The sequence below is a fragment of the Phytophthora cinnamomi genome, assembly GCF_018691715.1.
Source record: "Phytophthora cinnamomi strain GKB4 chromosome Unknown Contig99, whole genome shotgun sequence".
NCBI classification, from domain to species: domain Eukaryota; phylum Oomycota; class Peronosporomycetes; order Peronosporales; family Peronosporaceae; genus Phytophthora; species Phytophthora cinnamomi.
Window position 1 is genome coordinate 444,588 of NW_027151032.1, and position 23,619 is coordinate 468,206.

The 23,619-nt window shown below is 55.1% G+C and overlaps 5 protein-coding genes across 5 annotated transcripts; 2 read left to right on the forward strand and 3 right to left on the reverse strand.

Moving 5' to 3' along the window:
• Positions 1 to 1,373: 1,373 nt before the first annotated feature.
• On the reverse strand, positions 1,374 to 1,865 carry IUM83_08442 (Amino Acid/Auxin Permease (AAAP) Family; the record flags this gene model as incomplete). The annotated part of the gene is made up of 1 exon (XM_067932815.1): positions 1,374 to 1,865. One exon carries the CDS (start codon positions 1,863 to 1,865, stop codon positions 1,374 to 1,376), a length of 492 nt encoding a protein of 163 aa, XP_067783403.1.
• Positions 1,866 to 3,295: 1,430 nt separating this feature from the next.
• On the forward strand, positions 3,296 to 7,445 carry IUM83_08443 (reverse transcriptase; the record flags this gene model as incomplete). The annotated part of the gene is made up of 3 exons (XM_067932816.1): positions 3,296 to 4,296; positions 4,365 to 5,298; positions 5,424 to 7,445. The coding sequence occupies 3 exons, from the start codon at positions 3,296 to 3,298 to the stop codon at positions 7,443 to 7,445; spliced, it is 3,957 nt and encodes a 1,318-aa protein (XP_067783484.1).
• Positions 7,446 to 8,691: 1,246 nt separating this feature from the next.
• IUM83_08444 (uncharacterized protein) lies at positions 8,692 to 9,639 on the reverse strand (the record flags this gene model as incomplete). Its single annotated transcript, XM_067932817.1, has 1 exon — positions 8,692 to 9,639. One exon carries the CDS (start codon positions 9,637 to 9,639, stop codon positions 8,692 to 8,694), a length of 948 nt encoding a protein of 315 aa, XP_067783489.1.
• Positions 9,640 to 17,027: 7,388 nt separating this feature from the next.
• Positions 17,028 to 18,497, forward strand: IUM83_08445 (uncharacterized protein; the record flags this gene model as incomplete). Its single annotated transcript, XM_067932818.1, has 1 exon — positions 17,028 to 18,497. One exon carries the CDS (start codon positions 17,028 to 17,030, stop codon positions 18,495 to 18,497), a length of 1,470 nt encoding a protein of 489 aa, XP_067783541.1.
• A 1,125-nt stretch (positions 18,498 to 19,622) lies between these two features.
• IUM83_08446 (reverse transcriptase) lies at positions 19,623 to 23,159 on the reverse strand (the record flags this gene model as incomplete). The annotated part of the gene is made up of 2 exons (XM_067932819.1): positions 19,623 to 22,091; positions 22,296 to 23,159. 2 exons carry the CDS (start codon positions 23,157 to 23,159, stop codon positions 19,623 to 19,625), a joined length of 3,333 nt encoding a protein of 1,110 aa, XP_067783487.1.
• Between the last annotated feature and the right edge of the window lie 460 nt (positions 23,160 to 23,619).

Below are 23,619 nucleotides of genomic sequence, written 5' to 3' on the forward strand. Positions count from 1 at the left end.
TCGGTAACCATTTCCACCGTTACAGTTCATGATATGTTCCATGACGTGCTGCAGCGTCAAGAATGTTTTGTTTAGCGTATCTGCTGTTGTTTTTTGTAGGCATTTTCCACTTCCTAGATGAGCTCCGGGATTGTACGGGGTGTAGTCTGTGACTGTAGCGATTGGATGGAAACGAAAAGAAAAAAAAAACAGATCTAAGCAGTTTAAATCAGGGCTTTGAGCAGGCTGATTCCGGAGCGTGATGTTTCAGCCGTCAGAGCACCCCGCCACCATGACTTCAGCGTCATCCTCCACGACATGGGGCCGAGCGTTAACTTGTTGTATGCGAATGGCGATGCTTTTCATCGGACGTTGGAAGACTGTCCGTTCGCATCAGTTTGTCGTTATGCAAATGTCCGAGCCGGTTATCATTTCCACCATTAGAGTTCATGATATGCTCCACGGGCGCTGGCAGCGGGAAGCGCGAGTCCTCCGTCTAAGCGTCGCTCTCAGCCTTCGCCTCACGCTCATCGTCAGCAACCGAGCCCTCCATCGTCGTCGGATCCCGCATCGGTTCCAGCACACGACGCGCACCAGGTCGAGCGTGGGGCACGTAGCGCATGTATATGCGAGACACGGGGGGAATCGGTCCGGGCACGAAAGGCGGGGGCTCCTCGTCCATCCAGGAGAACAACAGCGGCAGCCTCAGGTTCAGCTCCATCGTCTCCGTCGAATACGTCGAATCAGGCGTTCCAGGCCTCGGCGCAGCAGCGTCAGCGCGTGGCGTCGGCGAGGTGGGGGACGAGAGTCGTCCGGGCGGTTGGCAGGGGCAGCGGGGCGGCGGTCCATCTTGCACTCTTTCTTGACTTGACCACAGCTACTACTCGATCTCCCATCGAGTTGATTCCACGCTTCCAATGCGCTCGACAACTTGGCGGCCCACGTGGAAGTACATTGCAACCCGGACGATCTCCCCCCACGTTTAAGCACGCCTCCTACGCTGCGAAGCAGTAGGGTTTCCCAGAGGGCCTGGCGTTCACTATCCGTAATCTCCCTCAGCCGCCAACTTTCGAATTGAATTGTGCGGGGGCCAGTGTGTGGTGGCGGAAAGCGGGAGATTCAGAATCCAAAACCCGATTGGATTAGAAGGGGAATTATGTTGAGTAGGCTGAAATATGATTGGAAATGGTCATCTATTTCCGAACGGAGGTAGTAGTAGTAGTATTAATATTTGTTTCGAAATGAATGACCTACCACCCTCTAGTGGTAGATCATTCATTTCGAAACAAATAAACAGAAATCCGGTCCAACATACATCACGTCCTTCCTTCGATTGCAACAAACAAACGCGATTCCAGCAATCGAGTCCTGAGCCTAGTTATTGATAGGCTTCATTAGATCTCGGTCCAAAGAGCACCCACAGAGTCGAGCTCCCTGCCAGCGTAGCCGACGAAGCCGCCAAGCTGGTAGCCAGGCTGTGCAACATCCATTGCCTTACGGTTAGGATCAGACACGGGGGTTCCTCCAACGATTGAGTTGCCCAGGCTGGTGGTGAAATTGACGAAGAAGACGCGCGTGTGGCTGTCATGCTTGTCCCAGTGCACCTCCATGCTGACCACGTGCTCGTCGGTAGCTAGAGTGCGGGTGTTCGTGCTGCCATGACGACCGCCGTGATAGAACCGGTAATTGCGGCTCTCGAGACCCCAGACTTCAAGACCAACTCCATCCACGCGATCGCCACTGCAAATCGTGATGGACTTGACGACTTGACCCTCGCACACTTGCCCCACGTCAGAGTATTCATCGCCGTGAGGTCCGCCGTAGGTTTGAGTAAGGTAAACACCTATTGGGAGCTCGGCAGCGCCAGTTGCCACCAGGGCCGCCATCGTGAGAGCCTGCAGGATAAACTTCATTTTTGTAACTTGTTTGAGCGTGTCTTGGGTAAGAAAAAAAAACAATAATGGACAGAAACTAGCGGGGTCAGCGGTGCTTTTGCCGGTGAAACGATGGTTTGACATGGCGATCCCAGAGACGCCAAGACAACGAGCAAACCGATCGTCAGCTGGTATCAAGGATCAAATAGCGTACCGTAAACCACGGGTTCACCGCAACGCACGGCCTCAATGCAACACGTAAAAACTGTCAGGTTTTCGGCAAAAACGGTGCAGAGACCAGATGTGGGGGTATTATCATCACTTCGTTATGGAAGCTGCGGTCCCTGGTTCAGGCGCAGCAACAATTCCCATCCAATCGCCACGGTCCGAAAATGCAGCGCCGTTACCCGTTCAACGCAGCTACATATCCTGCGCTCGCATTTTCAGTGTGCTTGCTGGCTGCCGCTCCGTGTTAAAACTGTCCTTATCTCTGGCCCCGTATGCTATACGATATACGTAACAAGTGCTCCCAGTCTGGAGCGCCAACCACTCTCGTTGTAGCAAGGGTCTCGCGTTTATTACAGTCATCTGACTAAGCATCATGGCTAATGTAGCGTTCACATACGTCGGGTCTCTCTCTCGTCTGAGGGTAGGCGAGGAGGGACGGAATAAGTCGCCTCCAATCCTTCGGGTCTTGCGCGTAGCAGCGTAATAGGTAAAAAAAAAAATTAGCAGCTCGTCGAAGTCGGTAGTTGTCGGGAAGGATTCGGAGGTCAGCACAGAGGACCACAGGAAGCGTGGTGCGTTGGTGGCCACGGAACTTGTGTTTTGGCTTGGCGCGAAGCAGGCTTACATGTATTATAGCGGTATTATTTATTAATAGGCGGGAAGTCTGGCGTCCTTGTCGAGAGTAGGAGAATTTGCCCTAGTAGCGTCCAGCGCGCTCGAGAAGCCGGTATCGATGGCAAACTGTACTATTAACAGCTTTTTGTACGGCGCACAAAACCGCCGTTTAGTATGCTCGACCAAAAATTTATAAAATCCGTAAATCAACAACGTAAGAAGCAAATACAAGCATTGATAGAGCTTGATCTCCTCTACGAGATGAGCTATCGGTCTTGTAAGGCATTGCAATGCATGAATCAATGCATGCGTCGAAACCTGCCACTCGACTGAAGCGGCGGCTTGTGGCCGCTTGAAATGGGGCATTACCAGGCGTTTGGGTCATCGAAAGTGTGACAGGCTACTGTCACACGGGTGCCACCGCGAGTGCGCGGTGGCCAATCACAGTCCCGTATAGGTTTAATGGTTGGGACGGTCTCGAGTGCCGCGACCGTCCCAACACTCCATCAGAGTCTTATTTCCTACGCGCCTGTGCAAGTTGGTAGCGGCCTCAAGCCCGTTACACCTGGTAGCACTTTGTGATCCGTCCAACGACCAAGATGAACGACGCGTCCACCCTCGGAGGGGCGACCGGCATGTCGCTGTTCGAGTGGGAGGCACTGCACAGACTCGCTGCAGTGTCAGGTGACGGTGTCGTCAAGACACTACTGACCGCCGGCACGGAACAACAACAACGCCTGGCTGCCCAGGAGTTCATGGCACGTGAGCTCGCTGGCCTTCGTCAGCGTGCGACGACTCCCACGTCGACCAAGAACAAGACCGACATCGTCAAGCTCGATGTCTCCACGTACAGCGGTGAAGGCAAGGGCCGCCTTCACCTGAACCGCTGGTTCTGCGAGGTGGACATCGCGATTGAAGCTCGGCAGCTGCCTACCGAGCTCGCGCGCACTCGCTTTCTCCTGTCCAAGCTGGCAGGAAAGGCAAAAGAATGGGCGCTCGGCAAACTCGTCGCCGACGCCTCCTGCTTCCCGACTATGGCATCCATGAAGGCAGACCTGCGACTCGCCTTCGAGCCGCCCCAAGATGAGAGCGTCCAGCGATCAGCCTTCCTGTCGTTGAAGCAAGGACGCATGTCCATGCTCGAGTACATCCAGCGCGCGCGGCACCTCGTGTCGTGCATCACATCGCATCCAGTGGACATGGCTACACAAGTCCATGTCTTCATATCCGGCATGAACGCTGGCTACCAGCGTTTCTACCTGACTCGGAAGACTCCATCGACACTGGAAGAGGCCTTCGCTGTTGCGCTACGCGAAGACTACAGTGTGACGGCGTCGCAGGCATTCGACGTCTCTCGGGACCCGGCGCCTGAGCCGGAGCCGATGGAGGTGGATGCGATTCAGCATTACGGTGGACGCCGGGGGCCGACGTCATCGTCTCGAGCAACACCATCGCCATCGACGCGCAGTCTGCGTCCGATGCTGTGCTTCCGCTGTGGTAAACCGGGACACCGCGCGGCCGTGTGCCGCGCGCCGTCGCCCATGCAGGCGAACGTCACAATCGCGAACGACGTCGCCGCTCCAAAAAACGGCGACAACCAGTAGGTGCGGGGCGCCCTACTGGTCGTAGAAGGAGCGATGGTTCTCTGGTGGCAGAACCTCCTCCTAGCCCTCCTGTGCTTCATGCACGACTATTTGCCACCACATCCGGCAGTGACTCACGACTGATCGTGCTCAGTATCCACGTTGACAACGCGAAGCGCCCGCTTCGCGCACTGCTGTACTCGGGCGCGACGAACAACTTCGTTCGCGCCGAGAGCCTGTCGTTGTTACCGGCAGACATGAACATTCGTGAAGGACCTGGAGACATGATCGTGAAGTACGCTGATGGGAAGCCGCGGCGGACGCCCCGACGCTCCGCGACCTTCGCGTACGAGTTCGATGGGTTCCGTGGTTCCGATGAGTTCTTGGTGATCGAGTTGAGCGGTTCGTTCGACTGCGTCTTCGGCATCCCGTGGCTTGCCCGCCACCAGCCTGAGATTAACTGGCTGACTGGCACAGTCCGACCCCGAGACATCGATGTGAATGCAGTGTTGGCGTTCCTGTGCGGAACGCCTAACCAGTGGCCGCACGTTGCCGTCATGGACTCCGACTCCATGACCCATGCTGCACCTGAAGTGGGCGATGGCCCTTCGTGTGCGATGTGCGAGCACGCAACTTGCGCTGGTCTTGAGCAGGAGTCTCAAGACGTGTCTGGCGTGGTCGAGCATGGGTCCCCACGTCCGGATGAGCAGTGGCCCTCCAGTGGTGAAGAGCAAGAGGATGTGGTTGAGCGTGGCCTCCCACGCGCGGTCGAGCATGAGTTCCCGCGAGTGGTCGAGCGGGAGCTCCCTGATGAAGTTGACGCGGTCGTGTACGGCGACGCACGTCCAGGCGCCGATGTCGTGTCCCGGCGCCCCAGTTCAGCGGCCATGATCGAGCGTGGGCTCTCATCGGTAGCCTCAGATGACACTCCGCGTCCGGTTCGCCGTCGCAAACCACCCCGCCCTCGTGCGCTATCGGCGGACCCGATCGAGACTGAGTCTGAGGTGATCTCAGTCCTGGTGGGGGACGACGAGGAGACGCCTCTGCGAATATATGACGTCGAGGCCGCACGTCCTCCGTGCGACGCCGCCGAGATCACTCGGCTGACTGGGCTCTCGTGGAACACTTCCTCCGTGACTCGAAGAAGGGCGAGATCGAGCAAGTGTGCATGGTCGTCGCCGAAGACACTAAGTCCATCGCGGTCGTCGACGCCAGCGCGTCGGACCCAGCTTCCGACGCGAGGATGCGCCCGAAAGGGGCTGAGCCGAAGAGTGCACGCCAAGCACGCTACGCAGCTCAATCGTTGCCGGCACTTGAAGCAGCCGGCAACCCAGTCGCCCCGCTTGTGCGTGAGTTCATGGAGATCTTCCCGGACAATGTCCCAGCCACTCTTCCACCCGACCGCGGAGTTCGGCACGAGATCGACCTCGTGCCTGGCGCGAAATACTGTGTGACGCGACAGTGGCCGCTTCCCCGCGACCAAGTCGAGGCCATCGACACCTTCTTTGAGAGTCGCCGGCAAGCCGGCCACGTGCGAGAAAGCCTGTCCCCACACTCCAGCCCGACGTTTTGCATGAAGAAAGCAACCGGCGGATGGCGGATCGTCCACGCCTTCAACAAGCTCAACGACGCCACGATTCCGGCGCAGACGCCGATCCCGAGGAAGGACATGGTACTGGACACCATGTCTGGCAGCACCAAGTACAGTGCCATTGATCTGATGGATGGTTTCTATCAGATCTTAATGCGCGAAGCTGACGTGCCGCTGACAGCGGTCAGCACGCCTAGCGGGATGTTGTGGGAATGGCTTGTGATGCCACAGGGACTCAAGAATGCACCCGCCACCTTCAACCGCATGGTGTCCAACTTGCTTCGGCCGTACCGAGACTTCGCGCCTAGTTACTTCGACGACATCTTCATTCACAGCCGTGCCGAGGGCGGCATGACGGACGTCGAGGTACATCTCCAACACCTGCGGAAGGTGTTCGAGGTGATGCGGGAGAACAAGCTGTACGCCAACTTGAAGAAGTGTATCTTCTGCGCCCCCGAGATTCCTGTGCTCGGGAGCTACGTCAGCAAGGATGGTGTCCGTGCTGACCCCGAGAAGATCGAGGCCATCTGTGCGTGGCCTACACCTCAGGACCAGAAGCAGCTCCGACAGTGGCTGGGTCTCGCGACGTACCTCCACCACTACTCGAAGAATTTTGCGTTGACCATCCGTCCGCTGTCCCAGCTGCTCAAGGCCGACGCCACGTGGTCGTGGCGTCCCGATCACCAAGCTGCCTTCGACGCGGTGAAGGCGGGCTTGTCCACCGCGCCTGTCCTGATGCTGCCCGACCATTCAAAGCCTTTCCACGTGGTATGCGACGCAAGCGACTTCGCAATAGGTTGCGCCCTAATGCAGTTTGATGATGAGAGACGCAAACGTGTGGTGAGTTACCAATCGCGTCAGCTGAAGCCGGCGGAGCGAAACTACCCTGTACACGACAAGGAGCTGCTAGCCATGCGCTACGCACTCATCAAGTTCCGCGTGTATCTGTTGGGCGAACAGACCTTCGCTATCTACACAGATCATGCGTCGCTGCGGACAGCGACGAAGAGCCCCCACTTTTCCCAGCGCATGGCGCGCTGGCTCTCGTTGTTCGCCGAATACAACTTCGTCGTACACTACAAGCCGGGCAAGACCAACATCCTCGCCGACGCGCTCTCACGTCGGCCAGACTACGTGCAGTCGGGTCGCCACGCTGTTGGCGACGAGGATGACGACGAGTGTGCTGTGTGCGTCGCGGAAGAAGTCGCTGCGGTCGAGGTTGCAGCGACCAGCCCGCTTCGTGACCTGATAACGGACGCGTACGAGGCGGACGCGGCGTGCTCCGAGATGATCAAGTACCTTAGAGATCCATCAGCAGTGGCGCGGCGCCGCTTATCCCCACGCAGCCGCGCCCGCGTCGACCGCTACGGACTGGATGGAACCCTTCTGACCTACTGCGTCGATCGCTCGGACCCGCCACGCATCGTCGTCCCGCTGGACGACGATCTTCGAGCTCGGCTAATCCACGAGTTTCATGACACGCCCAGCGACGGCCACCTCGGACGCGAGAAGACATTCGCGTCGCTGTCCCGGGACTTCTACTGGCCGGATATGTACAAGTGGGTACGGAAGTAGGTACGCTCCTGCGAAGCGTGCCAGCGTGTCAAGCCGTCCCCGTCAAAGCAGGCTCCGCTTCGACCTTTGCCCGTGGCAGCGGAACCGTGGTCTTCGGTGAGTATGGACTTCGTCTTTGGGCTGCCTCGGGATCCGCAAGGCCGCACTGGTGTTCTCGTCTTTGTTGACCGACTCAGCAAAATGGTGCATCTTGCTCCGGTCGCCGCCTCCGTCACCGCGCAACAATCTGCGGCGATCTTCCTCGACATCGTTTACCGGCATCACGGTCTTCCGGTCTCGATTGTGTCAGATCGAAATCCCCGCTTCACCGCCGCCTTCTGGACTGAGTTGTTCAAGTTGAAGGGGACGCGGTTGGCGATGTCCACCGCGTCGCATCCAGAGACGGACGGCCAGACTGAACGCGCGAACCGGGTCATCGAGGATGTGCTGAGGAGCTTCGCCACGTCATTCAAGTCATGGAGCTCCTTCTTGCCCATGGTCGAATTCGCCATCAACAATGCCGAACACGCATCGACGGGGCTCACCCCGTTCTACATAAACTACGGACGGCATCTGCGTGTTCCAGCGCTCCTCGGTGTGGAGCGCTCGATAGATCTCTATGGGCCAGCTGACGAAGGCACAGCAGTTTCCGACAACACTGATCGTGAGAACACTCACGACGTTGACTCCGCACGAGTGAACGGAGTCACCACACGACATGGAGCTCGGGTTACAGCAAGAGGGATGCGGACGCGTGCCGTCACGAGGGCGACACCATCGGATATCGCAGCGTGGACGAGTCGAACGTTGATCGATCCAAGTCAGCGTCGTCGCGCAATCGGGTATCAAGACGCGCCGGGCGCGGTGGAAGTCGCCGCGCCTTCCCCCGCAAACTTCGACCCCAATCCGGAGTCGCAGCCACGCGAAGCAGCGGCCGTCAACGAGTTCCTGCAGCGGCGCCACTCAGTGGTTCGCTATGTCCGCGATGCGATCGCGACTGCGGTCGATCGCCAAAAGGAGAATGCAGATCGTCGCGGCCGCAAGAACATGGAGACATTTGCCGTGGGCGACCGCGTGTTACTGTCCACGACCGGTGTTCAACCCACTTTAGTGACGAACTTGGGCGCGAACAAGCTCGCGCCCCGCTTTATTGGACCATTCACGGTGTTGAAGGTATTAGGTGATGCCTATACGTTGCAACTACCTACGGCTTTACGGCTACACCCTACCTTTTACGTCGGTCGGCTGCGGCGCTACCACCCAGCGACTATCCCCAACGACGCTGATAATCACCGGCGCTCCCGCGGTGATCACCCAGATAATGCGCCGTCTCCTGTTGGCGCACCCGGTGACGCAGCTCCTGATTCTCGCGCTCCAGCTGGTCCAGTCGCCGCGCCAAACGATCGAGACGCTGCGCGGTCGCAGCGTCCTGCCAGCGACTATGCTCCGTTTGAACGTGATGGTCCGGCCCCGCTTGTGGATAGTGCGGGCAATGTTCGTCACATCGTGGAGGCGATCCTCCGACACGACGATAGCCGCGCTGCTCCTCAACTTGATCATCGGGGTCGCGGCGCGCGGCTCCGCGACGGAGCAGTTCCTGCGCATCGCCAGTATCTTGTGCGTTGGCTGGGGCCGATGCGGGATAGTTGGGAGCCACGCGCGGTCCTCCTGACGTATGTACCGGACTGCATGGCGGCGTACGAGGCAAGCCTTGAATCTGCGGCAAGTCCTCCACACGGCGCGGCGCACGTCCGCCGCGCCTAGCGGCGTCAAGCGCAGCGCAATATCGTCCAATCACAATGCGCTCGGATTCGGAGTACGGCGTATCTTCGAGGTATCCGATCCACTCGGTGGTACTGGGTCGCCGGCCATGCCGGCGACACGATCGACACTCCTCCACGAAGTGGACGTAACAGCAATGACGATCAGCCTCCCACGACAGACAGCAGACTTCGCGCGCCAGAGCCCCCACAGACAGCCGCGCGTGAGTTTCTTCACGCGCCTCCAGCTTCCGTACGAACTCGTCGCCGCCCTCCGTATTCCAGCGTTCGACGAAGGCGGTCCACGAGCGGTCGAGCGACCTCGGGGTCACGGCGCCGGTCGCCGTGACGGCCTTGCTGCGTGTCGCTCTCCAGCGCTGGAACAGGCGGCGCATCTCCTCGTCGTCCCGAGGGTTCACAACGGCGCTGCAGTCATGCAGCGTCCACCGCTCCAGGGTGTCTTCGTAGGTGCTCCGCTCTGGCGCGACGGCCCTGGCGTTCGTGGTGCTGCTCTTGCTGTCCGCGGCTCCGATCCAAATGTGAAGCTGACACGACCATGCCGCGCAAGACCCGCCCTAGATTTTTACATACATGCATGTCCACCCTTGAGAGGGGGATGGTGTGACAGGCTACTGTCACACGGGTGCCACCGCGAGTGCGCGGTGGCCAATCACAGTCCCGTATAGGTTTAATGGTTGGGACGGTCTCGAGTGCCGCGACCGTCCCAACACTCAATCAGAGTCTTATTTCCTACGCGCCTGTGCAAGTCGGTAGCGGCCTCAAGACCGTTACAGAAAGGACGCTTCAAAGTGGGTAAGCTAAATACGTAATAACCTGGCCGTTTGGGTCACACGAGGAGCAAGGTTGGTGAGCGAGATGTTCACGCGTGAAGGAGTCGGCACAGAGCTACCAAACTTCGTCAAGAGACTTTGTAGATGCTAATGACAAACTTCACCAAGTTTGATGAGAATCAGAGCATTTGCGGATTTAATTTTTTTAAACGCAGCTAAGTTTCATATGACCACGGTACGAAGAAATGGTGTTAATACTGTAAGGCAAAATATCGTCACATCGTGAGCTGAAAACCTGCGGTTTTACTTAGACCAGGGTCATAGTCGTGGCACGTGTTGGGTTTATAACAGGGAGTCTGTAAGAACTGGGCTAAAACCGCCGGTTTTTGGGGAAAAGCCAAAGCTCATTAAATCCGAAAAAAAACATTATAGTAGTCAAATTGCCACATATGCCTTATTTGGCACTTCTAATGACCTAACGTGAAGGTTGCATCTTCGCGCGACAACTAGTCTTCACGCAGCAGCAGCAGCAAAATCACTTATCGACTTCAGATTGAGCGTCAGGGCATGATGGAGTTCGATCTAAAAATAGTTCTAGTGCGTAATAGTTAGAAAAACGTTAACAAGAAGTCAAGGACGAAATAGAAGCTCAACCATTTTCATCGGCACAGCTGAAACTTCGATAACAGTCAGATCCCCAGCAAGCTTCATATCAGGGAGGCTACGTTTTGCATGAGCTATTAGATTATTTTCGGGTGTTGAATCATTCGTACTGCGCGACGTAGGAATCAAATTTTCTCTGCATACCGTGTTTTGCCACCGTCTAGTTCTTTCATGAGCTGAGGAGGAACCGTTAGTCATAATGATCGCGTTGAATTGTTCATATAGGCAACGAGGTCCCTCTTGTAGCCTGTGCTGCTGTCGATGTTGAGAAGGCCCAATCTTGCGTGCCACTCCAAATAAACACCAATTCGGACATCGTCTTGTTCTACCACGCGAACGACACAACAATTTGGACATGGCCTTTGGAATCGCCGCGCATAATATGGAAAACACTATAGTTTATGTGGAAGGCGATATGAAGATGAACAAAACATGTTTGGGAGAATTCGTTTTGCGAAGATGCTTAAAATGTATGAGAGAGTGTGTGGTGAAGGTTTGGTATCGATTGGGCATTTTCCGGATTTTCTCATTTTGCAAAAGCCCCCAAAGCGTGCCCAGTTCTTAGAGAGACTCCCTGATAATATACCGTAAACGGTTTACGGTACACGTAATCTGTTTCCGTATGGTTAACGGAGAACATATTAAAGTACTGTCGCCAGATGGCAAAAGGTGTTGTTGCTTACATTATTCAAGAACACAAGATCTCAAGATTAGAATTGTATAAAGCTATAGCTAGATACATGCACATGCATCGTCGGCTGTCCAGTCTATCTTTACTGGCAATTAGCGTGACCAGCAGCGCAACGCGCTTACAACTAAGCTAATTCCCCATTTCGCTCCTCAGTCCATATCATCACGTCTCCGACCGTGAATGTAACTCCGACCAGAATCCGACCATATCACAGAACTTTATATCGAACTAATTTGGGAAGGTTATCGTAAATAGGATGACAGCAGGTAATTACGCGCGTAAATAACCTGACAAATGAGTGGTGCACGCGTAAGTTTGACTGCGCCGTATGCCCTGCACACTCAGTGCTCGATTGACCACCCGGGAGGGTGAATTGAGGAGGTTGTACCGCACATCGGTTCACCTAAGAGGGTTGTCACTTCCACGAAGAATTGTGGTCGTTAATTCCCCGTCGAGCACTCCAGTGTAAAGTACCCTGCGATGTTGTTGTCTAACCCCCACCGATGTAGCTCAATGGAAGAGCTCCCGAAAGGGATGAAGGTGGTTCGATTCCACCCATCGGTAAAATTTCTATGATTGATTGAACGATGCAGACCTCCACGCAAGCGGCATCAACGGAAGCAAGAACAACAAACACGAGGAACAATGATTGTGCTATTGCGTTGGAGTATGGGACTTGTTTGAGTGTGTTTTGGTGGTGTACTGGTGCAGGATCTACAACTCTTCCGATGGCAAGGCGCTTCTTTTTTTCGATAGTCTCCGATGAGAACGTACAGGCTTCCTTCGCGATGCAGCTGCCGAAGCGCTTTCAGCGCAGCGCAGGATCCTGATGAGGGTACGCTTCGCAACCGCAAGAACGCCATGATCTTGCCTGATGCTAACTCCCCAAGTTGACGAACATCGTCCTTGTAGCTGGGTGATGATTCGTCGAGCACGTATCCATCTTCGATAAAGAACTTCAAGAAGGCCACAAGCTGCTTGGCGTCTGATTTTTTGTGCTTGTCGTTGCATCTCCAGCCGCGCGGATCTCCTGCATACCACGCAAACCAGGTGTCGGTTAGCGGTTGCAGCTTCGAACGGCGTCTGCGCTTCTGGGGTACGTTTGAATCTTCTTCTCGCAGTGGCTTCGATTCTTGCTCACCTCGTCGTGCGATTATAGCGTCTTTTTTACTGTCGTTTGCAGATTCTAACGAGTTTACGCGTGCTTCCAGTTGTCGATTTAGCTCGATTAATCGTTCAATCAAGGCCGTTTGATGATCGAATGCAGCTTTCGCTCCTTTACTTCCTTCGGTCATGTCTTCAGTGACTCCGTTTGCTTGGTTTCATGATCTTGTGAGCTGTTGTGACCAAGTGAGCAGGTTGGTCGTCGTCACTCCGGATTCCTCGGCGCAGTGCTCAATCTTCGCGACTACTTTACCGTGTGGGTTAATCTTTAACAGCGACGGATAGTGAAGGATCAGCGTCGCAGTCAGCACTTCTCGCACAGCAGCGCTGATGTTGAGGGCCGGATTTCCCAGTGAGTGGCTTGCACTGAATATTTTATGGCTGACTTTATGGATCTGGTCTTGCGTAGTCGAGTCGAAGGCTTCCAGCGACGGCAGTACAGAGGTTTGCTTTGGTGCCATACCACTGAGCACCTTCGCAACTTGGTGATCCTCCTTCGGTGTATTGAAGACGAATGCAAATGCCTTGTTTGTCATAGTCATGTTCCAGCCTCCGCGGTCGAAGATCCACTGCGCTGTCAAGTCCGAGCAAGCGTTTGCATGCTGAGCTCCTCATCAGCGAAAGGAGTGCGAGCTCAGCGGTTCTTCCACTCCAACTGGACCCGCATCTCGATCGAGGAGACGATTAACTTGAGCGTGGATCCCAAGAGGTGATGGTACCCTGGATGAATTCGACTGAGCTGGTGCACTTGAAGGAGTTTGGTCGTCGCAGCCCTCAAACATCTCCAGGAGGGGGACAGAGGCAGTCAGCTCAACTGGCACGTGGGCCGTTAGCGCTGGAAGATGGCTCAACAGCGCAGTCGATGGAGCTTCCTGAGATGCCAGCGCAAGAGCCAGCAACGGACACGACCGGAAGTCAGCGTCGGGGAAAAGCGACAGCGCTTGCTCATCAGATGTCTTCATCTGAATGAAGCAGATGAAGAAAACCCCTCCAGCACCGATGGAGAGCTGCTGTTTGCGGACGAAGGTCAAGTCCGAAGCGCGGCCAAACAGGTACCAGAGCAAGCATAGCAATGCAGCATCTTGGTAGTCCTCTGCGCAGTTAGCTGTTGAATACAGGTATCCCACCATCTTTTGCAAGTCGGTCTTGGTGCATAACACCGCCTTCTTCACGAAACCACCGCTTTCGCGCTTAATACAGTGCTGCTCCAGAGTGCGACCCATACTTAGCAGCTGCCTTTCAACAGCACCACCTGGGACGGGATATTCATCGAACAGCCAGCACTTCACATGTCGGTAGTACTGTGCCACGGAGTGCCGTGACAGATACTGCCTCTTCGAGCCAGCATGGAAAGCAAGATAATGCCAAACTTGTCCATTATCGTCAGGATGATGGCGCTTGCGCGGCTCGGTTCGGCAAAGATCATGGCGCCAACGTGCTCGAGGCTGGTCCCTTCGCTCGAGAGGAAGCGCTCGAACGCCTTTAGAGCGGTCGAGCGCGCGCGCTTGGTGTTGGTGGGCTTGAGATCGTTGAGGCTCATCGTAATGGGTCGGAGAGGGAGGTGATATCTAAATGATATGTGGCTGGGCGGCCTTCTCTATACAGATATACATATCTGAGGCTTGCTTCCGACCCGATGCGTCGGAGTTAAGGGGGTTCCGACCTCTGTCTGATACTGAGCTTTTATTGGTAAAAAAATACGAGCTATGTCTCGAGTGGATTGGTGAAAACAGAATCAATGCAAATCATTGGTCAATATTCACGAAAAAACGCCATACAAAAGATCAGTGAGGTCGGAGAGATGATGTTATTCATCCATAGCATGACGATGCCGACAGCTGCAAATGGCAGCCGACAGCGTCGTCATTGGTGGAAATACAGCTTTGGATATAAACCCAGCTATTGGTTAAATTTCAATTGGCTCTGGTGTAGTCCACACCGGAGCCATTTGAACAAACACACATCAAGTCGTCACCGCGTCGGGGGGTGGGGGGACCGGCACCGGGCACCGGAGCATGACGTGGGCGGGGAGCATGACGAGTGCGGGGAGCTGGAGGACAGCGGGGAGTAAGACGAGGGTGAGGAGCTGAAGGAAAGCGGGGAGCATGACAAGGGCGGGGGGCTGGAGGACAGCGGGAACCATGACGTGGGTGGGGAGCAGGATGAGAGCAGGATGACAATGGGCGGCGGCCTGGAGAGCAGCGGGCGGGAAGGAGGAGGACGAGGAAGCTTGAGCACAAGCACTCTTGAATACGAATAAGTTGTAATAAAGAGTTTATTTGTTTTTTATTTATTTGTCCTCTTCGTGCTTTAAGTGGTGCGCTCGAATCTAGCTAACTCCGGTTGAATGCTGCTCGTTCATGTCGTGCTGGGTGAGTTGGAGGAAACTCGGTTGAGTTCGCGATAATAGGGGTTCTCACGGTTGGAAAGTAAGTAAGTATAACGTCTCATTGTCCAATCAAATCAAACCTTCGAAACCTGCTAATACTTTCCTCCAAAACGAGGAAAGTTTGAAAATACCACAACCTCGGTTTGATTGGCTGTTCATGGATGTAACGGGGTTACACACACAAGTGACAACAGTCACTTATGCATGACAACGGCCACAAGTGACAACTGTCACTTGTGCATGAAATTTGTCACTTATGGTTTAACAGATAAATATCTGTTAAAGGTTTTAGATACTTCCTCACATTGGTGTAAGGCACACCAATGGATACATTGAAGTGGGCCACCACACATGAGTGGTCCACATCTACCCAAAGATCCTATTGGTAGAAAGCAGCATCTTTCTACCAATTAGAGACGTGCATATTGGCGGGGCTCTGACAGTCAGCCGCTGTCAACCCCTTACATAGATGATAAACAGTTTTAGCAGATTTAGGAGGAAGATCAATTTACAAACAATACAGTTCTCATTTTACCTTAAACTAGCTACTTGATGTTTTATTTGATTTATAATATACTTGTGGACTCAAGTATAATTAATTCAAATTATTAATAAACTCTTACGCTTCCTCATACGAGTAGCGCGACGTGTAAGCTAAAGTAGTGAGCCAAAGTAGGCCCACTACACCTGGTAGCACTTTGTAGTCCGTCCAACGACCGACTACGTGGCGTTCGTAACAGGGTGTACGAACGCGGAGCCGAGAACCCCATGAGCACGGAGGTGCCCATGGAGAGCTCCAATACGCCTGCAACGCATGTTGCACGCGCTGACTGCCCCCACCTGTCAGATCCAGAGTGGGAGGCCCTCCAACGACTGTCAACAGTGATTGGGGAGGCGGCGATAGCTACGATGTTGCGTACGCTATCGCCGACAGAGCAACATGGTGTTGCTCTGGGGTTCATCATGAAGGAGCAGCGCGATGCTGCTTCCTCAGCGACGGCGTCGTCGGGGACGACACCGCGTGCTCAATCATTAAAATTGAGCGTGAGCAATTATGTAGGAAGAGAGGGCGAACCTCTCCTCCGATGGCTTGTCGAACTTGACACAGCCATAGCGGCTCGACGTATCGTCGACCCGTTGTCAAAGGTTGCGTTCGCCATATCATGTCTTGGCGGACGAGCGAGGAGTTGGGCGTACGGACGCCGACTCTCAGATCCTACGTGCTTTAGCACGTACGAGATATTCAAAGAGGAGCTCAGACAAGCGTTTGAGCCCCCGCAAAATGAGTTCCGGTCGAGGGCGGAATTCCTCGACCTTCAGCAGGGTAAGCATGACGTCCATGCTTACGCGCAGCGCGCACGATATTTGGTATCAAATATCGTGACTAACCCGATTGACGAGGCGACCAAGGTCGTCACGTTCATGAAAGGACTTAGCGATGGGCCCGTGAAGACCTATCTCTTCCGAGAGTACCCGAGTACTCTCGAAGCTGCGATCACTCTTGCCATGCAAGAAGAGTTTAGCCTGCGGCAGGCTAAACTGCATGCGAATGCGCCGAGGTCGCATGTAGTGGGTCTAGCTTGACTCACTACTTTAGCTTACACGTTGCGCAACGTGTACGAGGAAGCGTAAGTACTTAGTAATTACTTAGGTTAATTATATTTGAATACACAAATATAAGTTAAGTAAGAAAGGATTCCAAGTGACTTAGATGAGGTAAAATGAGAACTGTATTGCTTGTAAATTGATTTTCCTCTAAAACCTGCTAAAAACTGTTTATCATCTATGAAAGGGTTGACAGCGGCTGGCTGTCAGAGCTCCGCTAATATGCATGACTCTGATTGGTAGAAAGATGCTGCTTTCTACCAATAGGATCTTTGGGTATGTGTGGACCACTCATTGTGGTGGCCCACTTAAATGTATCCATTGGTGTGTCTTACACCAAGGTGAGGAAGCATCCAAAACTTTTAACAGATAACCTATCTGTTAAATTCACAAGTGGCTTGCAGCCACTTGTGCGTGTAACCCCGTTACACCATCCCCCCCCCTTAAGGTTAGACGCGCGGGGTCTCCGCACGTCAATCTTCGGAATTGACCATTCGTCAATTCTCCGCGTTTGGAGAAGAAATCCGCGCTCATTCAACGATGAGCGCGCCCCAGAAGAAGAAGATTCCGAAGTCGGTGGAGAGTCATTTCTCCATCGATGATTACTTCGAGCGCCAAAAGGCGAAGTATGGCGACGTCATCGACTTTGACGATGAAGACATGGAGGACGAGGAGGACTCGCCCTCAAAGCGCATGGACTCAGTGTCGAGCGAATCGCTCGACCCTCACGCCAAGATCGTTCGCCCGCGTGAAGGGGACGAATCGGATTCTTCGAGTTCGAAGCGTTCGCGTACTGAGAGCGATACCCCACTCGCTTCCGCTGGGGCTCTCAGTACTCCGCGCGCTGCAGCAGCAGCGCGTGATGTCAAAGTTCAAGGCTCTCCGCGCGCTGCGCCTGCAGCGCGCGATCCATGGATGCCGTCCGCGCCCGAGATCGCGGACCGGTTTGGGAACTCGGTACCTCCGAATGAGGTGCCGTTGTACGTATGCAGTGCCATCAAAGATGACGCTGTGGCTGCCGAGCTGCACTTTGGTGCGGAAACGCATCAAAGGCGCGATTACTACATCGGACTCTTTCATGAGATCCGATGGTTTCAAAGCAAGAAGACCTCTTCTCGCAGCAAAGTGCCCGAATGGCAGGCACTTTGTCAAAGCTGGAACGCCTTTGTTGAGAACTTCAACAAGAGGCCGAGTGCTTACCGTGATCGGATTAAGCAAGCGCGTGATCGCTTCGAGACGTACTCGAAGCGTGGAAAGCTGGAGCAACTTCATGTTGCTGCTGAGGAGGCAAATGTGCCGTGCGCTGTGCCCGAGGGCTTTCAGTGCACGAAGTGCTTTCCAGGCGCGGTCCGCTTGAGCGACCGCGACCTGAACGGGTACACGTCGTTCCGTGTGCCCGAGAGTCTCAAAGAGCTCCGTGCTAAGTTCTTAGCACGTGAGGGTTCGGGCGCTAGCGATGATCGCAGCGCTCGTGTTACTTCCGCTGTGCCAGCGCGTACTGCTCCTCGTACGCCCTCACCATTTCCGGAACGTCCTCCAGCAAGACGTTCCGCGGCTCCCATGTATCTCGATGGGGAGGAAATCCTCTCCAAGGAATACGAAAACGAGCCCCTTGAGGGTTCGTTTTCGGGATACTATGGTCAACAATCCGCTCAACAATCCAGCGGGTTGAGCCGCGGGCGTCACGGATCGGCGGTGGCGGGGGTGGGAACACGCCCCGGGTATGATCAGCCCCGGGCTGATCAGTATGCGCCTCTCCACGACCGAGTGACCGCCGCGGAGCGTCTGCAGGGCGCTGAGTTCGTCGCCCTGAAACAGGAGCTGGCGAATCAGAAGGCCCAAGTCGCGGCGGTCTCGCAGACCGCCTCGAATACCCAGGTCGAGTTGGGGACCCAGATGAAGGGGTTACTCCAGCGCGTCCGCGCGCTGGAGGAGAGGCTGCTCGTCGCCGAGGCCAAGTCCTCCGCTTCTGCCTCGGCTCCTGCCGAGGCTTCGGGTCAGCCGAGCTAGATGGCTCGTGCTGCAGGTATGGCTTCAGCCGTCCGACGTAAAAGGTCGGACGGAGGCGCGTGCTAGACGGTATGGCTAGCGTGTATGCGTTGCCGTGCCGTGCCAACACAGTGAACGGCCCGATGAAGCGCGGAGCAAGCTTGCTTGCTCCGAAATCCGAAACTGCCTGTCTAGGCAGGTTTTGTGTAGCTAACAAAACTAATGAACCAACTTTAAATTCGCTTGTGTTGCCTCTGCCCGCATTGTCTGCGTTCAGCTTCTGTTGATCAACAGAAGCTGCTATTTCATCCTGGACGAACCGAATTACGGCTTGTCTTTTGGTGGTGAAACTGATTGCATCCGAGATGAAGTCATTCCGCTCGCTCTCCGCTAGAGGCCCGGCCTCTGCGTGGTTCTTTGCGGTGTCTGCGCCCTGCGCAGACCCGTGGTCTTTGTCCTTGTTGTTGGAGGAGTCTGCGCAGGGCGCAGACTCATGCGTTTTGTTCGTTGTTGCAGCTGACACTTGCACAGTGTCAGCGGTTTTCTGCGGCTGCTGTATTGCAGTCGTAGATCCTCCCCCACTTAAAGCGGGAGCCATCACTCCGAGTAAACTCGGTAGACGTGGATGCCGCATGGCATTCACATAGAACGGTGTATGCCCGGTCGAGGCATGCACCGAGTTGTTGATGGCGAATTCCGCCATCGACAAACACTCGCTCCAGTATTGGAACGAGTGAGCGTAGCTCTTCAGAATGTCGACGAGCACGCGGTTCACGCGCTCGGTTTGGCCGTCCGTCTGCGGATGGTTCGCAGTCGACATTGAAAGCTGGCTCCCAAGAAGTGTAAACACTTCTTGCCACAGATGCGCTGTGAAGCGCGGGTCTCTGTCCGACACGATGTCGGACGGCATGCCATGGTGTTTAAACACCATGTCGACGAACAGACGGGCCGTCTGCTTCGCGGTCACTTCTGCCGGCACCGCAGCAAGATGTACCATCTTGCTGAAGCGGTCGACGAAGACCGCAACACCGGTATTCCCTCCGCTGTCCGGGGGAAGACCAAAGATGAAGTCCAAAGACATGGACTTCCAACACTCCGACGGAGTCGGTAGTGATTGTAATGGAGCCTGCGCAAACGGCGCAGGCTTTACGCGTTGGCACACCTCGCAAGCACGGACGTACTTGCGCACCACTTATACTGGTGATGCCTGTAGAAATCGCGCGTGAGAAGGACGTACGTCTTCTCACGTCCGAGATGTCCCGCAGTCGGGGCATCATGATACTCGTACATGATCCTGAGTCGCAGGTCATGGTCATTCGGTACGACAACGCGGTCCGCGTTGTCGTCGACTGCATTATAAAGCAGTAGTCCGTCGTGCACACGAAAGCGGTGTGCACGCGCACGAAGGTACCCGGGCAGCTTCTGACGAGACTTGTCAGAAGGCGCTGTGCCATAGGCCAGCAAGAGCTTCGCGTCCGCGTCGTGCGCGTACGCGGCCTTCACATCGTCCAGCAGAGACGATGTGGGTTTGATCGATCGCGTGACATCAATGGCATTGACGTCAACAGCTTCTGCGTAGTCCGGCCGACGTGATAACGCGTCGGCCACTACATTCAATCTTCCGGGTTTGTATTTGACCCGGAAGTTATACTCCGCAAAGAATGAGAGCCATCTCGCCATTCTTTGTGATATGTGTGGCGACTTCACTGCGGTGCGCAGTGATGCATGGTCGGTGTAGACCACAAATGGTCTACTTCCAAGCAAATACACTCGGAACTTTGCGAGTGCATACTTCATGGCAAGGAGTTCCTTGTCATGCACCGGATAGTTGCGCTCAGCTGGCTTCAGCTGACGCGATTGGTAGTAGACGACACGATCACGGCCCTCGGGATCGTGCTGCATCAACGCACTTCCGATCGCGAAGTCGGATGCGTCACATACGACGTGGAATGGACGATCTTGGTCAGCCACTGCCAAGATCGGCGCCTCAGTCAAGCCCTGCTTGACTGCATCGAATGCCTTTTGGCAATCGGTTGTCCAATTCCACACAGCTTCCTTCTTAAGAAGCTGTGACAGCGGGCGGATCTTGCCCGCGTAATCCTCCACGTACTTGCACAAGCACGTGGCCAAGCCAAGGAACTGTCTTCGTTCCTTGACATTCGAAGGCGTTGGCCATTCATTGATCACTCTGACCTTTTCCGGGTCAGGGCGAACGCCATTCTTCCCTACGAGACACCCGAGGACGGGTATCTCGCTCGCCCCGAAGATACACTTCTTCAGGTTCGCGTAGAGCTTATGCTTTCGCATAAGTTCAAGTAACTTCCGGAGATGCACCCGGAGCATCTCAATGTCGGTCTTCCCGTCCACAGCCCGGCTGTGGATGAACACATCATCGAAGTAGCTCGGCGCGAAGTCGCGCACCGAGCGCAACAAGTGCGTCACGCACCTGTTGAAGGTCGCAGGGGCGTTCGTAAGCCCCTGCGGCATTACCAGCCATTCCCAGAGCATGCCGCTTGGCGTGCTCACTGCCGTGAGAGAGATGTCGCTCCCACGCATTAGGATCTGATAGAATCCATCTCGTAAGTCGAGAGCACTGTAAACGGTGCTCCCGGCCATTGAATCGATGATGACATCTTTTCGTGGTATCGGCGTTTGCGCCGGTACCGTCGCATCGTTCAGCTTGTTGTAGGCATGAACGATGCGCCATCCTCCCTGTGGCTTTTTGACACAGAACGTCGGAGCACTGTGCGGGGACTTTGATTCCCGCACTTGCCCTGCTTTGCGACGACTTTCAAAGAAGTCGTCGATCGCTTTTACTTGTTCTCGCGGCAGTGGCCACTGCCGCGTAACACAGTACTTCGTGCCCGGCACGAGATCAATCTCGTGCTGAATGCCCTTATCCTGCGGAAGCTCCGCAGGAATCTCTTCCGGGAGTACGTCTTTGTACTCCCTCAATAATTCGTAATAGGGACTCGACTTCAGCGAGTCCCAATCTTGTTCCTCGAAGCGCTCTCGCTTCGTCTTCGCACTGAGAGTGTCTTCACTCTCAGTGGTACTTCCCATGAAGAGCTGCCTCAGCTCTTCGCTCTCGCTCTCCGTTCTTTCGCTGTCCGAAAGAACGCAGACCTGCTCGATGCGTCCATCGTGCAAGTCGCTCGTGAAGCGCTTCCAGCTCATGACTGGAAGCGAAGTCAACTCCGACGCCGACGTCGGAGGATTAGCGAGTGCCATTTCCTGATACTGGAATCCAGTATCGGTACGCGTCAAGACGTTCAGCGTCTCAACGCCCGGCGTCACCGCCTGTCTGCCCGGTAGACAGTTCTTGTAGCGTCTCGGTCCCGGACCGAGACTTGCGCAGCGTTCTTCGCTTGTGCCGTCTTCTTGTTGTGCGGAGCCCGGCTCCGCACAGTTGTTCTTCTGGTCTAGGCCCGGCCGTGGACGGTTGTTCGCCGGCGGACCCTGTCCGCGGGCGCGCGGTATCAAGCCCGGCTTGACCGCATGTTCCTTCGTGCAGCCCGGCTGCACGGTAATGTGTCCCTTCGCCGGCAGACCCTGTCTGCGGGCGCGCGATATCAAGCCCGGCTTGATCGCATGGCGCTTCGTCGTGCAGCCCGGCTGCACGACAGCATGCAAATTGCGTCAGTGCGGTACGTTTGCAACCGTCCGTACTGTTTGCAGCGTCAACCCCCGGAGTTAACACGCCTTCGTCACCTCGACGCCATTCATTGGCGGAGCCCCTCATGACCGAGGGTGCGTCGGCTCCCGGTGCCGACGCGCCGTTGTCAACCTGACCTCTTCGGGTCAGGGACTGTCCCTTACACGCTTGAACGTGGGTGTTGGTTCCCAGAACCAGCACAGCTTTTTTTCCGACGTCGGCAGCATTGCCGACGTGGGTCTCATTTGTGCGCGCCCTCGTGCACTTCTTGGGCAATCCGGGACAGCAGCATTAAGCGCTGTATCGACTGGTGCGCCGCGCGCACTTGCTGGTGCGTGCGCTGCGGTAACAGGGCCATCACTCGCTGTTCCGCTGTCGCGGCCGAAGCGCACGAGCGTGCGCTTCTTCCAGTCTATCACCGGATCATGCCGTGCAAGCCACGGCATGCCCATTACTACGTCGAAATTATCGTCCAGGTCCAGGTCGATAAAGTGTTCGACAAACACTCGTTGTTTGTACGAGAAGCGCACGTTCACGACGCGCTTCTCGGTCTTTACGATGGCATCTGTTGCCAGTCGTACCTCCAGAAGAATTCGAGGTACATTTACCTCCTCGAAGTCAAGTCTCGACAGGCTTCGTAGTCGAACAAAGTCGTTCGGCGTGCCTGAATCTACCGATGCTCGAAGAGAGTCACTCGGTCTCTTCGAGTAAACCTTCAAGATGACCAGGTTCGGCCTGTCGTCTTGCTTCTTGCAGCGAGATCTGGTCTCACTGGGGGCTGCAGTCCTCAGTGTCGCGTGCCCGATGTCGGCACGCGCGACTGCATTACCAGTAGGGGCCCCGCGCCTACTCGATGTTCGCGTTTTTTGTTGGTCGCGGCGATGCCCGGCATCGCCACGACGGCCACCATTGTAGTGCACGGGAGCCGTGCACTCTCTGGCAAGGTGACCGATCCTTCCGCAACGGAAGCATCGCACATTACTTCCGTGCTGCTGGTGACCAGCAGCCGTTGCATTCGAGAGGTCCATCGGTTCCGGACCTCCCGTGCTCACTACCGGGCGCGGTTGCGATGTAACGGGGTTACACGCACAAGTGGCTGCAAGCCACTTGTGAATTTAACAGATAGGTTATATGTTAAAAGTTTTGGATGCTTCCTCACCTTGGTGTAAGACACACCAATGGATACATTTAAGTGGGCCACCACAATGAGTGGTCCACACATACCCAAAGATCCTATTGGTAGAAAGCAGCATCTTTCTACCAAGCAGAGTCATGCATATTAGCGGGGCTCCGACAGCCAGCCGCTGTCAACCCCTTACATAGATGATAAACAGTTTTTAGCAGATTTAGGAGGTAGATCAATTTATAAACGATACAGTTCTCATTTTACCTTAAACTAGCTACTTGATGTTTTATTTGATTTATAATATACTTGTGGACTCAAGTATAATTAATTCAAATTATTAATAAACTCTTACGCTTCCTCAT